This window comes from Ictalurus punctatus, chromosome 28 (assembly GCF_001660625.3).
Source record: "Ictalurus punctatus breed USDA103 chromosome 28, Coco_2.0, whole genome shotgun sequence".
In the NCBI taxonomy this organism is placed as follows: Eukaryota; Metazoa; Chordata; class Actinopteri; order Siluriformes; family Ictaluridae; genus Ictalurus; species Ictalurus punctatus.
In genome coordinates, this window is record NC_030443.2 from 17,732,161 (window position 1) to 17,747,460 (window position 15,300).

General features: G+C 41.6%; 1 protein-coding gene across 1 annotated transcript in view; it reads left to right on the forward strand.

The window, feature by feature from the left end:
- Nucleotides 1-15,300, forward strand: part of pappaa (pregnancy-associated plasma protein A, pappalysin 1a) — an 87,019-nt gene that overhangs the window by 22,314 nt on the left and 49,405 nt on the right. Inside the window, exons 8-10 of the mRNA XM_017460374.3 lie at nt 1,555-2,053; nt 12,354-12,482; nt 12,604-12,695. Coding sequence (XP_017315863.1) covers nt 1,555-2,053; nt 12,354-12,482; nt 12,604-12,695 — 720 coding nt within the window. The remainder of the gene's footprint in view (nt 1-1,554; nt 2,054-12,353; nt 12,483-12,603; nt 12,696-15,300) is intronic.

The window sequence follows — 15,300 nt, forward strand, 5'->3', positions numbered from 1 at the left end:
GGACGTCACTCCAAATATGGCTGGACTGTTGCACATGAGGTGTAGCCGGAGCCTTGAGATGAAACACCCACATCACTGGGCAGCCCTGCTTTCTAGTTTTCTGCTGATGGAAGCACATTATGGTGGGAAAGTGCACCAGAAGAAAAAAAAAAAAAGGGAGGAAAAAAAAAAAAAAAAATCAAAAAACGACAAAGCCAGCGTGTTATTAGAGCATTTTGTGACCTTGTGCATAAAATAACCCGTTCAGCCGCAGAGAGTTGGTGCGCGGCCAATTTGCGGCAGGTGATTTGAGATTTTTCACTGCACGTACGAGCTATTATACTCCCATCGGATACGCTCGTGCTAAACGAACGCTGCTAATCTTTAAAGCCGATCCTAATTCCGCACGTACGTGTAAAACTTTGTACGCGCTACGTTTGCGGCTAACTTCTTCATAAACTGAACACTTCAGCATCTCACATATTTCCCTCTAACGACTTACGTTAAATCATGATGAATTCGATCCGTCGACTAAAGCAGTTTTAGGACGTTACAGGTTCGCACTCCGCATTTTTCTCCAGGAATAGAATCTGTTTGATAAGCAGAATATTTTGAATAACAATGGCCCCAGATCCCGCAGTCGGAATTGCAGAGTTATTATTCTTTGTCTGAAATGTGATTAAGTAAAACCAACCCAATATCCCTCGCTGAATAAGAGAAAATATTTGTTGGCGGACTTCAGCCAAATTCCGCTCTGCACACGATCAAAGGCATTACACCATTTTTTCCGGATCATCAAAACACACATATGCTCCCACAGCTATGCTTTTAGGAACTGATACGCACACATTCACAGCCTACAAAATTCCCCTGGACATGGATTTGGAAAGAAGACTTTTCCTTTCTTAATTTTTGAACACAGCAGCTGATAAATGGAGTCCTGTTAGCTAGAGTGGAGATTAAAAAAATAATAATAATAATCTGTCCAGTAAGTCTGATATTTTCAATAATCCAGTGCTAACACTTGTGATCTTGACATAATCGGCATGGCTAGCAATAAGCAGTGGTGTTCCCACTTGTTCCTTTTTCAATCCTGACTTTGGGTTACTGTTGGTGCTGAGATTCGCATGTTCTCCCTGTGTCTGCATGGGTTTCCTCTGGGTTCTCAAGGATCCTCCTACCTCTTAAAAGCATACAGTAGCTGGACGAGCTATGCTAAATTGCCCCTTGGTGTGTGTGTATGCATGTGCCCATCCAGAGTATAGTCCCGCCTCCCGTCCAGTATTCCCAGGATAAACTCCAGATCCACTTCCAGCTTGACCAGGATAAAGTTGTTCCCGAAGATGAATGAATGAATATACTCATTATTATCTAGAAACTCCAAACAACAGGCAGGCAGTCCTGATTACTACTGGAGAAGGAGCACTCGGGATTAGTTTTATCCGAGACCCTCTGTTGTATGTACATAGTAGTTAGATGCTTTTCTACAGGTAGACACACCAAAGACTTCGTTAGGATGCTAGGTGAAACTGTTATACATGGATAAACAACCAGTTGGTCTCTTTTGTCTCTCAGGTCCACCAGATGTGGAGCAAGTATGTGAGCCAAGTGTTCGTACCTGGAGCCCCCACAATGGCATGGAGGTGGGCCTGGTACCGCCGCAATGTCCACTGCAGGGCTGCATGTTGCAGCTGGAATTTGCATACCCGGTTGTGCCCGAGTCGCTCACCGTCTGGGTGACGTTCTGTTCTTCAGAGGAGACGGCTCTTCCTGCTATCCACAACATCATATTGCTTTGTGTAAGTGGGCATAACCTCTCTCTGGGTCCCAGTGATGTGTTCTGCGACACGCCTCTGACCGTCAAGCTGGACGTAAAGGAGAAGGTCTACGGTGTGCAGTTCTTCACCATGGAGCAGCACCTGGAGATCGATGCCACTTTGCTCACGTCCAAGCCCGACTGCCCACTCTGCCAGGATTGTGAGGAGTTGCGTTACAGACTCCTGCGCCAACCGTCGTTTAGTCACGCTCCGCGAGGCATCGAGCTCAGCGACTCGGCACGGAGATACCTGGACAGGTAAGAAGTTCTGCTTTCATTTTCCCAGTGGCATTTGGTTAATTAGATATAAGTGACAAGTTTATGACAAAACTGTTACATTGTAGGCTCTCAAAAGAAATAGTTTGCTCTATTCAGAAGCTGTGTGAGTTACGAGTACAAGATAAAAACAGAGGTGGGTCTCCGTTACTCACGATTCTGGCCTTCTGCAGTATCGGCTTGCGTGAGGAGCAGGATTGAGTCCAGAGTCACTGTCTAACAGCTTAATGCGTCCGTGATATGTCATTAGCACACACACACGTACAAAAACTATGAAATGCCATTCAAGGCCAATATTAAATTCATTACTATGACAGCAGTAATTAATTACTAGTATCATCCCTTTACAGTCACTGAGGAGATTGGCAGAGACAGCATCTTAATCAGAGACATTACTCATCTCAAGACAAGACAGATTTTTTTTGGGATGAAGTTATTAATTAAATTCAACCGAACATCTTTAGTCCACATTTTCTATCCCTGATTTTTCTGGGCTCAGCCAAGTGCTTGCGTTTAAAGGCAGGGGTCTGGATGCTACCGAAAACCCCGTCGTATTCAGGAATCATCAGAGGCGTGTTCTAGACGCAGGTTATTTTAATAATCGGCATGGACTTCACCAAAAATGAACTGAAGTATGTGCACAACCAGACTGAGATTTCCCTGCATAAATATTAACATAACATAACGTTTATCATTGCACAGTTGTCCAGGCTACCATTTTCAGTACATCGAGGTTTATAGCGTGTTTATTTATTTATTTATTTAAAAAAAAATTTTCTCCAAAGTGATCCATTCTCTACCTTCCCCTGAAACTATTTTATTTCTGGAGTCATGTTTTATCTCATCTGATCTCAGCGTCCGATGTAAACTTTATAATCCTGCTCCTCAGTGTTGACTGTTTCAAGATGTCTGTGATAATTGGCTGTTACGAAAGCCGCTGTATTCCGACTCATCGTCGTTGCCAAAAAACAGGATTTCGGCACAAAATATTATTGACTTTGGATTAAAGCTTTGGCTCTAGTTACGGTGCTCCTGAACTCCATGCTGCCCTAACACAAAAAAGCCTTTATGCATCTTCACCTTTTTTCGTCTAAACGTACATGCGTTATCGGCCCACCCTTGTTTAATCCCCCTATACTAACACAAACCACATTTCCAGCACGGGAGATGCTGAGGATCGCAATATCTGGTGTGTCTCTGGATCCTCGGGTTTGCTTTCCACCCTCCTTTCTAGGAACTGTCAGAAAAGATTTCCACTTGGAACTCATTTTAGATATGGGTGGCTGGGCCTTGCATGCTGGGGATGAGAGCGACTCTTAGCGGGTTAAGCCCGAGTCAGGTTATAACCCGTGTTACATAATAGATGTCTACGATAATTCCAGTTCACGCAAGAGAAAGCGCAGCACCATGGAAACTCCAGTTGATCCCCCCTTTGCTGTCTGGAAATTGATGCGCTCAGGCACGTTGAAGGAAAACCCTCTAGCAGCCAATCTATCTTTCTTGGGACATTCACAGCTTTATGGTACATCACGGATGGCTGAGCAGGTCGACGTGAAATGTTGAATTTGTTTGCAACTGGGAACATCCATTCCTCTGCGGTTTCGGGAATACGACGAGCAATTTAGCAGTGACCTGTTGAAGTTCTTTGAAATATGAACTGACTCTGTCATTGAGGTAATGATTCTATGTCAACATCTGCAATGGTCAAAATCTAATTTCCATCCCTTTTTTTTTTTGCGATCGGTCCAAGAAAGCCTTCATCCTTGACGTTGCTTACTAAAAACAGCTACGCTATTGTTTTCATTCGAGAAGCCACACTGGATGAGATTACTCGAAATGGCTAGCATTTTTGTTGTTGCCCTGCTCCGACGTGCAGATGTACAGCTCTGTTATTTTATCCAGAGCGGCATCAGATGTCCAAAAAAACCCACGGCTTGAAAAGTATTTTCTGTTTATCTAGTGCTATCACATTATCAATCATGCTCGAGATCCTTTTATTCCTGTGATCCCAGAGGAGATTTTTCTTGGTTCAGAGGAAATACCCAGATTATACGAAAGAAGGTTGTGTATATAAGTGTACACTTTACACATGGAGAACCGTATTTTCCATATGGAATAGTCATAACAGGAAATGGCAAATCCATCTTCATCTCCATTTCCTCTACAGAGTCCTTTCCGACTCTCAAACGATTTCAAGCATTTTTGCACCGCTCTCTCTCTCTCTCTCGCTCTCTCTCTCTCTCTCTCTCTCTCTCTCTCATGTTCCTTTTTATTTGTCTCTCAAGCATTACTCCAACTGAAGCACAGTAAGTGCTCCATTCACTCATGAGTCATAGGTGCAAACACATTGTACCATCACACCTAAAGCATTGCCAGCGTTTGAACGATGGGCTGCTATCATGTTTACGATGACATATTACCTCATTTCATGCCATGTCATCAGTGTGTATTTATGCCTTAAGTGCATGGACTTGTCATTAGTGCCTGTGAAATGGCTTGGCTTAAGTGACATCATTTGACACATCATCGAGTCCTCCACTCCGGAGCTCTTGAGCGTGTGACAGAAAGCGTCCGCTAATAGAATGCAAATGAATCCGTATGGTGCGGGTGTTGAGCGGTAGACAAAAGATGGCGTGCTTAAAGATTTTAACACCTTCGAAGCCTTCGGAGAAGTCAGAGACTGGGAAATTTGGGGGTCTGCAAAGCTCTTCAAAGTTATCCTCGAATGATACGGTACATAAAGATGTTTTTCTGTGTTGTTTTTTGATCGCCAGTTTCAGACGACACCTAAGATATAATATTTTGGAGTGGCGAGTGGGCGGGGTTGGGGGGTGGTGGTGGTGGTGGTGGTGGGGGGGTGTTGGTCGCTGTTATAGGAAAATAATCAGCGATGGAGTAGAGTGAAAGCCTAAAGCTGATTATTTTACCATAACAGCATGTGCCAAAGTATTTTATCCCGCTTATATATCCCAGCGATTTCCAACAATCATAAATCATTTTTAAAACGTTATTTTATTAAAGAAGAGCAAACGGTGTACTTTTTATCCAGGTTTCGTTGCGATGTTAATGTTGTGGTGCGTCTGCAACGAACAAGTTACTTCCTGTTATCGCTTACATTACAGCAGCTATAATCTGTAATATAAACCAGCCTCTCTTTTTTCTCTATCTTGAAGTTAATAAGACAAAAACAATAAATAAATGCGGCTTGTCATATCACCAAGAAACCAAAAAGTATAAACTCACATTTCCTGAAGATTTTCCAGTGTCGGAAAACTTAAAGGTACAACTTTAAATTGGACTGTTACCGAGCCCTGCCAGTGGAGACTCCTTCCCTTCCATAAATGTTATATTATACTGATGGATAGGGTTCCCCCGGGGGAACGGACTGAATGACCCACATCTATCCTCTACCTTTTACTAATCCATTCATCCATTTTCTATACTGCTTATCCTACACAGGATTGCGAGGGAGCTTGGAGCCTATACAAGGAGACTCGGAGGACAAGGACACCCTGGAGGGGGTGCCAACCCATCGCAGGGTACAATCACACACATATTCTTCCCTGAAGTATGGGGAGAACAGGCAAGCTCCGCAGGGTGGAAAGGGGTGGAAGTGGGATTCAAGGTGGAAGGGGGATTCAAATCCCCAACCCCAGAGATGCGAGGCAAATAACCACTAAGCCACCATGACCCTCATCCCCTCTTCTTTCACTAATGTAGGCTGTAAATGAAAAAAATGATGTCCTTCCTGTAGCAGAAGCTTTTGCAACAAGAGAACGAAGTTAGGTTACTTACATATTCTCAGATGTCTCCCGGACTATGGCTGGATTCGTTCAAGTTTCCTTTCTTATTTTAACCCAGTTTTCTCCATGTTTATATGATGGTAATTGCCACCAACTAGCCAGGTTTCCAATATAGCATGCGAGCTAACACATGCATACTTTAACATATGAAGCCACCATATCTTTCTGCTGCTCATGTGATGTCATAGGAGTTATGAAAACCATCCTTACCATCTAATGGCCAGTTATGGTCCCTCTACACTATATGGACTTCTGGCCTCCGTTGGACATCCGAACAAGGTATGACCTTGTCACCTCGGCAGAATGATTAGACAGTTGCACCACCGATTTTAGCTTCATGGTATTTGTAAGACTTTCAGAATCAAGTGTTTTGCCTGATCAAATGCAGTGATCCTCACAAAAACAAAAAAAAACAAAAACAAGCACCTAGACCTTACACCATGAACGGACCATGAACATCTGGCTCGGTGTTCTTGTAATTAGCATCTCTGTTAGGTAGAACCACATGCACTATGGGTTTTTTACCCATCAACCCACTTTGAAGAACGTTTTAGATCTTTTTGTAATGAAGTGGTTAAGTTTTAAATCAAATCCTCTCCTTATAGAAGTTTAGCTGAGTGCAGGGAGGATCATAACATTCAAGCCTCACCCGATGTTTGGTTTAGAGAGTGCAGTAGATGTTCGTACATGCGAATTGGTGTGAGCAGCTCTCAATGTGCATGGATCTCGGGGTGTTCAAATGCAGGTCCGCAGGAGGATTTCGTGTTTGACCAGCTCTACTACATGCAGTTAAGTGCATGAAAGTCTTGGTAATTAGCTGATGAATTTAAATAAGTGTGCCAAACCAGGGTAAACATTCAACTCTGGCCTCTGAGACTGGTAATATTGGAAGTCATTCCTGATCAGTACATTAGCTTTGTTGATCCAAAAGGGTTTCAAGAAATCATTGAAAATCGAAGAAAGTTTCCATGTTAAACACGACAAAAGAGTTCTTCCTGCCTCAAGGCCCAAGGCATAGCTAGCTTCTATTTGATACTATTTGAAAAATGTTTTTGTTTCCTGACTGCCTACCATTTTTTCTGTTTTCTTTTCTATTTTTTTTTTTTTTTTTCAAAAACGTGCCAAGGATGCTTCCTCGTCGTCCTGTTGTTCTTGGCAGATAGTGTGAAGGAAACCTCACGCAGAGCGCGGTTCTGGTCTGAGGAATGCTATGAAAATCCAGAGGTTTTCATACCACTCAGAGCACTGGAGACTGAATGAGATCCAGAGACTTGGTTCTAATTTGGTAAAGTATGCTTGCTTTCAGAGGCTCGAGAAGACAGCGTTGAGAGAGTATTGTAAATGTGTGTGTTTCCAGAATGCGACAGAGAGATGTGTCGATGGAAAAGTGCATCTTAGCATATGGTTTATTTGTTTGGTCACTCTTATGTCTCGCCAGGTTTTGGTCGTCCATCATGTGTTCTCGCTTGAGTGAAGGTGCCATTTGAGAAGACAGCTCAAGTTTGCCTCGAACCATGCTGTCAAAACTATGCTCAGATTTGTCAAATGTAGCTCTAGATCAGCAGTTTAACAGTTTGTACTAGACCTGCTGTCTGTTGTACTGGTTGTAAGGTCCGATCCCACGACTACTACAGAAGGGTTCCTCATGGGTTCTTTAGATGATCGGTCATTCTATCTTTCTAGTCACTGAGAAAGCCTCTGTTCCTTTCAGTGTTTCCCAAGAGGTACAAACTCAAGAACCTTTCAGGAACTAGATTGAATTCTTTTTAAGAGTGCAATGAACTAGTACTGCAACCATGAGCAAGGCCCTGAACCCCGATCCATTATCTTCACATGTTTCCGTGACAATAGAACACGATAACCATCGTTCTACACTCTTAATTTTGTTAAAGCAGTGGCAAATTGGCACTTAAGGTTCTGTGGTAGACCAGATGGTTCTAAGGTCCAATCGTAGGACTACCACACTTTCAGAAACACTCTCAGGAAAGGTTCTTTTTTATTTGGATGATTAATGATTCTAGGGTTTCTGTGACTGGAAAACTCTCTGTTCCAGTGTTCTACATCATACCTTTCAGTGTTCCCCCAGAGGCACAGCAAAAGCACCTTATAAGGCTTTTTAAGAGCTCAAATAGTCACTGTTGGAACATTTAGCAAGGCCCAGAAACATCACCTATTAACTTCACATGTACATCACAGTGGAACGTGGAGACCTTTTTTTTTTAAATAAATTTTTTAAATACACTTTTAGAGTAATAAAAAAAAAGGTTTTCAACTTTGTTTGTTTTTAAAGACTAATGATAATCAGTTTCTAAAATGATTGAACTTGTGGCTGGGAAGCCCTCTGTCAAAAGGTTCTACGTAATACCTTTAAGAATTGAGAGACTTATGGTACTAGATTGAACTTTTTTTCGACGAACTCAGAGAACCATCGAAGCAGCCTTGATCCAAACCCTCATCCGTTGACTTCACAGTTGGAAACGGGAAGTTCTACACTCTTGAAAATGGGGTTGTGAAAAGGTGAAGGGTTTTACCTTGCTAAGGAAAGCCTTGGTTGTGGGGTTCTTTCGAGGTTCTTGTTGGGTTTATCAAGAAAGACAAATGGAACAACATGATAGGGTTCTAGATCCAACCATTGTTTTTCAATGAGTGCACCTGTTTAGAGAAAATGACTTTTTCTATTCAGATTTGATGCCCTTGTTTGTAAGGTCCATATAGGATGTGCTGTGATTGCGTGTGTGCAAACACGCGTCTGATTTTCGATCCTGTGTTCATTTTGCACGAGGAACCCGAGACACGCTGCAGCAAACGTCCTTGTGTATTCAGATCAAGCGGTGCGGCAAAACCGAGTCTTGGCTAGGGTAGTGAAATGTCTGTTCATACTCACTTTGGAGCTTTCTTTCTCCGTATTCCTGTCGCACCGGGCTGTCACTTCGTCCCCCGTTCGATTGACTCACAAGTTTGAAGTCGATAATATTGTTGCTTCTTTGTGTATCATATTATAATGCAAATTTGACTAATACAGTGCCCGCCTTGTGCCCGATGCTCCCTGGGATAGGCTCCAGGTTCCCCGTGACCCTGAAAAGGATAAGCGGTATAGAAGATGGATGGATGGATGGAGATATATATATATACACACACACACACCACATTCTAAAGTGATCAAACAAGTATCCTGCAATTAATCCACTGACACATTTGAACACACAGCTTCCTGCTGGGCATTTTGTGTGTATATTTGAATACGTGTGTGTGTGTGTGTGCATGAGAATGTCTTGTGAATTCTCTTTTTTTGTGCATTCTTCTTTGATTTTATGGAACTTTCACTGGTGTGTGTGTGTGTGTGTGCGTGTGTGTGTGTGCTTTAGTGATTTTACCTCCTCGGCCTCACACTTGGCTCGGGCACAAACGCAAACAGCCGCATAAAACTCCAGCCCTCGCCATTCATCTTAAGTGCTAATTTGAATGATTTGTTTAGCCTCTTATTAAAAGTTACTGCTTCCCTGCCCATTAGACCAGGCACCTTATAACTGTGCTGACGGCAGCGCGAAAATCTTGGCCTCGCCTGAACCTCCCGTGTTTGCAACGGCAGCCGCCGTGCCCGAACGCTCCACTAATTTGGCCGCCTCGTTTTTGTTAATCAGCAGAGAGAAGGGCTTGTGTTCCCTCTGGGGAAGCCAGCCAACGCAAATGCAAATAATGAGGCCTTTGTATGTTTTTTTCCCCTTCCCTTCTCTCATTCATTCTTTTATTACAAGCTGATGTGTGTGTGTGTGTGTGTGTCTGTGTATGCGGCCGCCTGAACGTGTTGTTTTATAGATGTGTGGACTTCAGGACTACAGAGTTGATGTTGGAGAAGCCTTCTGTCTGTGTGTAGCTTTGTGGGTGGTTGGCATGTGTGCTTTTGTTTGTGTATATATGTGTGTGTGTGTGTGTGTGTGTGTGTGTGTGTGTGTGTGTGTGTGTGTGGGAAGGAGGATCTGTTCAGAAATTAATACTACTTGATGGTCTGTATATGACCTGCTATTCAAGCCCAGCATGTGCCTCTGTCAATATTTCTTCTCACCACATCTACACACACTTTCTCTCTCTCTCTCTCTCTCTCTCTCTCTCTCTCTCTCTCTCTCTCTCTCTCTCTCTCCCTGGCCTGTTTACCTGTAGCGTTCCTTTCACTTGTTTGCAAGTCCAGTGTCTCAGACTATTGAAACACACGCAAACAACCGACGTTCAGCTGTTCAGCTATATGGCCTGGATGTTTTCTCTCCCGGTGCGTGTCTTGTTTTTTGGCCCGCGTAGCGTGTATTGGGTTACTGTTTTGTGGAAACCCGGGCCGTGACTGCACGCCAGCTATTTGTTTGTGTCTGAGTGAATGCAGTGGAACACTAAAAGAGACGTGCTTACTCGCACCAACATCAAAAACGTTAGCCCGCTGTGTTCAGTTCCCAGCGCTGTATCAGTTTCAATGTGGTACAGCTGCAGGGAGCAGAGGGAACCCTCCATAGCTGTGTCGTTCGGTTCAGTCCATGTGGCATGTGGTTCAGGCCATCTGATTCCAGACATCCTGTATGTGCCGAGTCATAATCAATATCTAGGAAGGTGAAGAAGTGACTAGGCAAAATGTATAACAATTTCATATATAGAGTATTGTTGTTTAATGAGAGGAATAAATCTACCGCAAAGGGTTCCGTTTGCATAAAATTCCTTGACTAACATGGCTGTGTGATGACAATTTTTTAACCATTAGTCATTAGTTTATGGGTAGAAATATTTTGCAGTGGCACGTCACGTTACCGTTTTTGACTAACACCTTGCTCTCTGAACCGACGAGACGTCTGTTTGAATTTCTCTGTCCATTCATCTTTAAGCATTCTGTTTCCCTCATCAAGTTTTGGAAGAACATTTTGGACAAGCCATGTCATCGCTTCACTAATCAGACCAAAGAGACTAAGTGAAATAAAATTGATGAAAGTCTGTGCATACAATTGAGCTACATTCATTAAAATAATTAACATAATTTGCATAAATGCATGCAAAAGCAGGGGTTGATGAACTATGATCTGTTTTTCAACCATCGATCGGTTCTGCTTCAGTATTTATTTAGCACGCGGCTTGATCCGCTGAAATACTTTGCTGGGTCTGCATCCAGAGCGGTCTGCCAGTTGACAACCCCTGGCATAGCAGATTTAATCAATGTGCTAGTTCTTAGCCTTTGGCAGCTAAAATCGTTTTTTTTTTTTTTTCTTTCCCCTAAACGACTTCAAATAGGCAATAGAGACTGTCAGTTATTTTATTGCTTAATAAAGTGCTTTATTATTCACATTATTCATTCGAATAGTCACATTTTGCTGTAAAAAAAAATGTTCCATATGTTTTATCTTTTACATGATGTTTTGTATTTTATATTAATATACATAACTAAAAAGTAAATGTAAACAAAGCAAAATCAGAGGATTTGTTTTATAGATTACTTGGCAACCAGTATGATGAACAATATGCAAAACCAAAGTCCATACAAAGGTCAAAAATTATATACTAATATATATATATATATATATATATATATATATATATATATATATATATATATATATATATATATATATATATGCCTAACAGATATACCTAAAATATTTGGCAACTCTGTGTGAGGAAGTTTAAACTGTAATAAAGTAAACGTCTAGACATCTAGACATCAGCACAAGGCACTGATAGCACTAGAATAGATACTCAGGCTTGTACTAGACTTAATGTACTGATAACGTCTTCCCAAATGTAGAGGAGTAATAAACCCATTGGCCGGGTGAACTCCGATTCCCTTGGATACGGGCGCTGAAGAAGGTGACTGAGTCCAAAGGAGGATGTCATTGCCTCATTTCGCTCTTCAGTCATTTAAGTCTACAGAGCCTGAGATCTGTTTTAAGTGCAGCTCCTGGATCAATTCCATTCACTCCCTCCGCAGCTTGCATTTCATATCAGCAAGCATAACTGAATGCAGATGAGCTCTGAGAGGCCCGAAGTCGAAATCCATATGCACGCTAATTGTAATGCCTGGTTGGAACCCTCGAGTGATGGCTTGCGAAAGTAGAATCAAATTATGATGGTTTACAACAAAGCTGACCTAGGATTAGAGAATTACAGGCTCGTTTACATCGGGCCCGTAATGGGATTTTGGGGTCATGAATTTTTAAGGAGGTTAAGAAGGCACTCGAGCCAACCAGAAATGCAGCCAAGAAATAAAACTTTGTGTTGAAAAATCTTCATTAAGAGTGCATGAGGCATGAGAAACATTAGTAGTGGTACAGTCTGAATAAACATTTGTATTTTTTTTTTTTTCGCTACTACGTCCTGATAATACGCCCTTTGGGTCAAGGAAGTTACCAAAACGTTGGGGTTGCTTTGAAGTGATCAATCGTTACTCTTTAGCGTGTTTTCAACCTAACTCTAACTCTTCTTTTGATCTTATTTCACTTTTTGGTGTTTAGGGATGTGATGCATGGTGTGATGTACACCTACCAGGTTCAGACCATCACCAGATGGGGAGATAGCGAACCGTCTCCTCCTTTATCCCACCGTCTTGGAGCACCATACTGTGGAGATGGGATCGTCCAGAGGTGTGTTTATGCGACGCATCTTCAGTTTCACCATTATCATCTAGCAGGAGTCCGTCCAAACCTTAATGATGATCACATGCATGCTGCTTTGTATTAATTCCTATTCTATTTTGGCCCCCAGGTCCCAAGGAGAGCAGTGCGATGATAAGAACACCATAAATGGGGATGGCTGCTCAAGTCAATGTAGGAAAGAGCCGTTTTTCAACTGTGTAGGTGAGTACACAAAGCAACGGAAATCTGTCTTAAGTCCCAATAGTTCACCCTTCTAACACCCTTCTAACTTCTAATGGTGAGGGAAAAAAACGTTATTTCTCTAGGACACATAAAGTGCTGGTTATGCAACCTTACAGATCAGATCAGCACGCTTAGAGGAGAGCACTAACTTCTATATTCATGAGCTAACAGAAAGCACGATTGGCTAGCATCACTCTGATCGTTAGGAAAGAATTGCTGTGGCATTGTTGCATTCAATGTTTAGATATTTGACCTACTCATGACTAAACATGCTTTGAGGAGACTGTTACTGCCCCATTTAGGATACATGCGCTAACAGACACTGATAATACATCTAGCATCTACGCAACAAATAGCATAGATAATATGACGAAATTGTAGTCAAGAAGTCCCGGATGGACACACAGACCTGTTCCCATGCAACATCGACGAATATTTCACACAGAGGAGGGATCTATTGTAAAATTAAGAAAACCACAATACGAAGTTGCGATTTCAGCAACAGCAGCAAGCAACAAAATGACAGCACGACAAGTGAAATCTGAATTTTCTCGATTCTATTCAAATTAAGTTAAAAACATTTAGGAAAAATCTTTCGGCTTGAATGATTTTTGGACTAATCCTATGGTGCTTTTGGTCCAGCGCTTTTCAGGTTCCGCACTCACAAATTTAGTACCTACCCGCAGTTAGTTCCAATTTACTGTTTGAAAAAAATGATGTGCGGTTTCATCTTGTCATAGAGGACCTCTCATTAAACGTGTGCAGAGACATCACAAAGACAAATACATTTAAATCAACCAATTTTCGCACTGATTTTAACACGTTATAAAATCTTTAGAAGCTACTGTATATATATATATATATATATATATATATATATATATATATATATATATATATATAACTACTACTGTTTAAAAAACTACATGTGACATGAGTGATTTGTCAATTGCTGGTGTGAACGTACTGTTACACCTTGGAACCTGATCGTAATCATGTGCAATGTGAAATGGTTAAATAATCCAACACACATTTTTGTTACTTTCCTCCAAGAATTCTCAAGCAATGCGACATCCCAATCACGTCTGGAAGACATTTTATTCAAAAGAGCAGGACAACAAATTCAGAACGGATGCTTTGGCACCTTGTCTGAGTCTTTGCTTTATGCATAAAGGAGGCTTTTCCGCTCCTCTTTGGTTATGGCCCAAGGAAACTTGTGTCACATCGAGTCTGCAGCTCTGAACATATGGAAGTCATGTGCAACATGCTTGTGAACATGAAATTAACATGTTTTTCGTCGAAACGGCACAAGATAAGGGTGACGTTACACGTGATCGTAGGCATCGGCATATTCCGAGGCATTTTCCTCAGGGAATCTGATTCCAACAAGCATGGACGCTAGAAACACTGGCAGACATCTAAAGCGGTCCTGACCTCCTGTCACCAGCCACATGTCACTTTTATTTAGAGCTTGTGGAGTTCTCTTGATCTGTTCTCATACAGCTATCATGGTACCTGTTATTTCCCTCTGTCTGCATACTTTCGGTGGAATAACTCACATCTGTGTGATGGCTTGAATTGTTTGTAGACTTCACATCTGCCCATCTGTCTGTCTGTCTGTGTCTTCCTGACACTGTGTCTGTCTGCCTGCCTGGACTTTAGTTGCAGTATTTTAAGTTAAAATCGATGATGACAACACCACTAGTGTTGATTTTCACTTCCTAGGTTGAGCAGCAAAGTGTTTAGTCTAAAACATTATATAAGTGTTTCGCTAGCCATTATTATTATTATTATTATTATTATTACAAATCCATCATTAGCTAACAGATATATCAAGCTAACTATCCTGTACTTCACAAATAAAACTATCTGTGTCTGCTAACGAGTGGGTAAAAATAATTTTGCCAGTATTAGTTAAACTAGCTAGCTTAACCCCAAGGGACTTCTGTAAATGAAACCTCTAGCAATGTCTGTTAACAAACTAATCTTACAATAAATCGTTTGATTGTAATTAAAACCAAAGACAACGATTCATGTAGAGAACGACTATACCTAGACTAGTTACACAGTTAACATTAACATTACTTCCTTAAATGTAGGTAGCAGATGTATCATATATCTTAGTTATCCTTCTGCAAACTACAGTAAATAAGACCTCTGGCCATGACTCGTGTTTAGCCTAAAACACAATAGAATAGTTTTCCGGAATTTGCTAAACTAGCCTGCACTAAGGATATTAAAAGTTAGATAAGTGGCACCTTAGCTAGCTTAGCTAACTTTAGCTTTACCTGTAACTAGCAGAAATATCAAGCTAGCTATACTTTACTGTATTTTTTTAGTAAAACTTGTAGACGTGCATTTATTGTGAAATGAAAAGCAATGGCTATGTTTGCTAGCAAGCTAGCTAACACAAAGCTAAATTTGTACCAGATTAGCACCGACACTAAAAGATGTTGGTGAATCATGTAGCTAGCAAAGCATGTTGCACTTCTGACACAGTGTGTGTTTTCTTCCTAACTGCAATAAGCAGAGTGTGTGTGTGTGTGTGTGTGTGTGTGTGTGTGTGTGTATGCCCCCTTAGGCA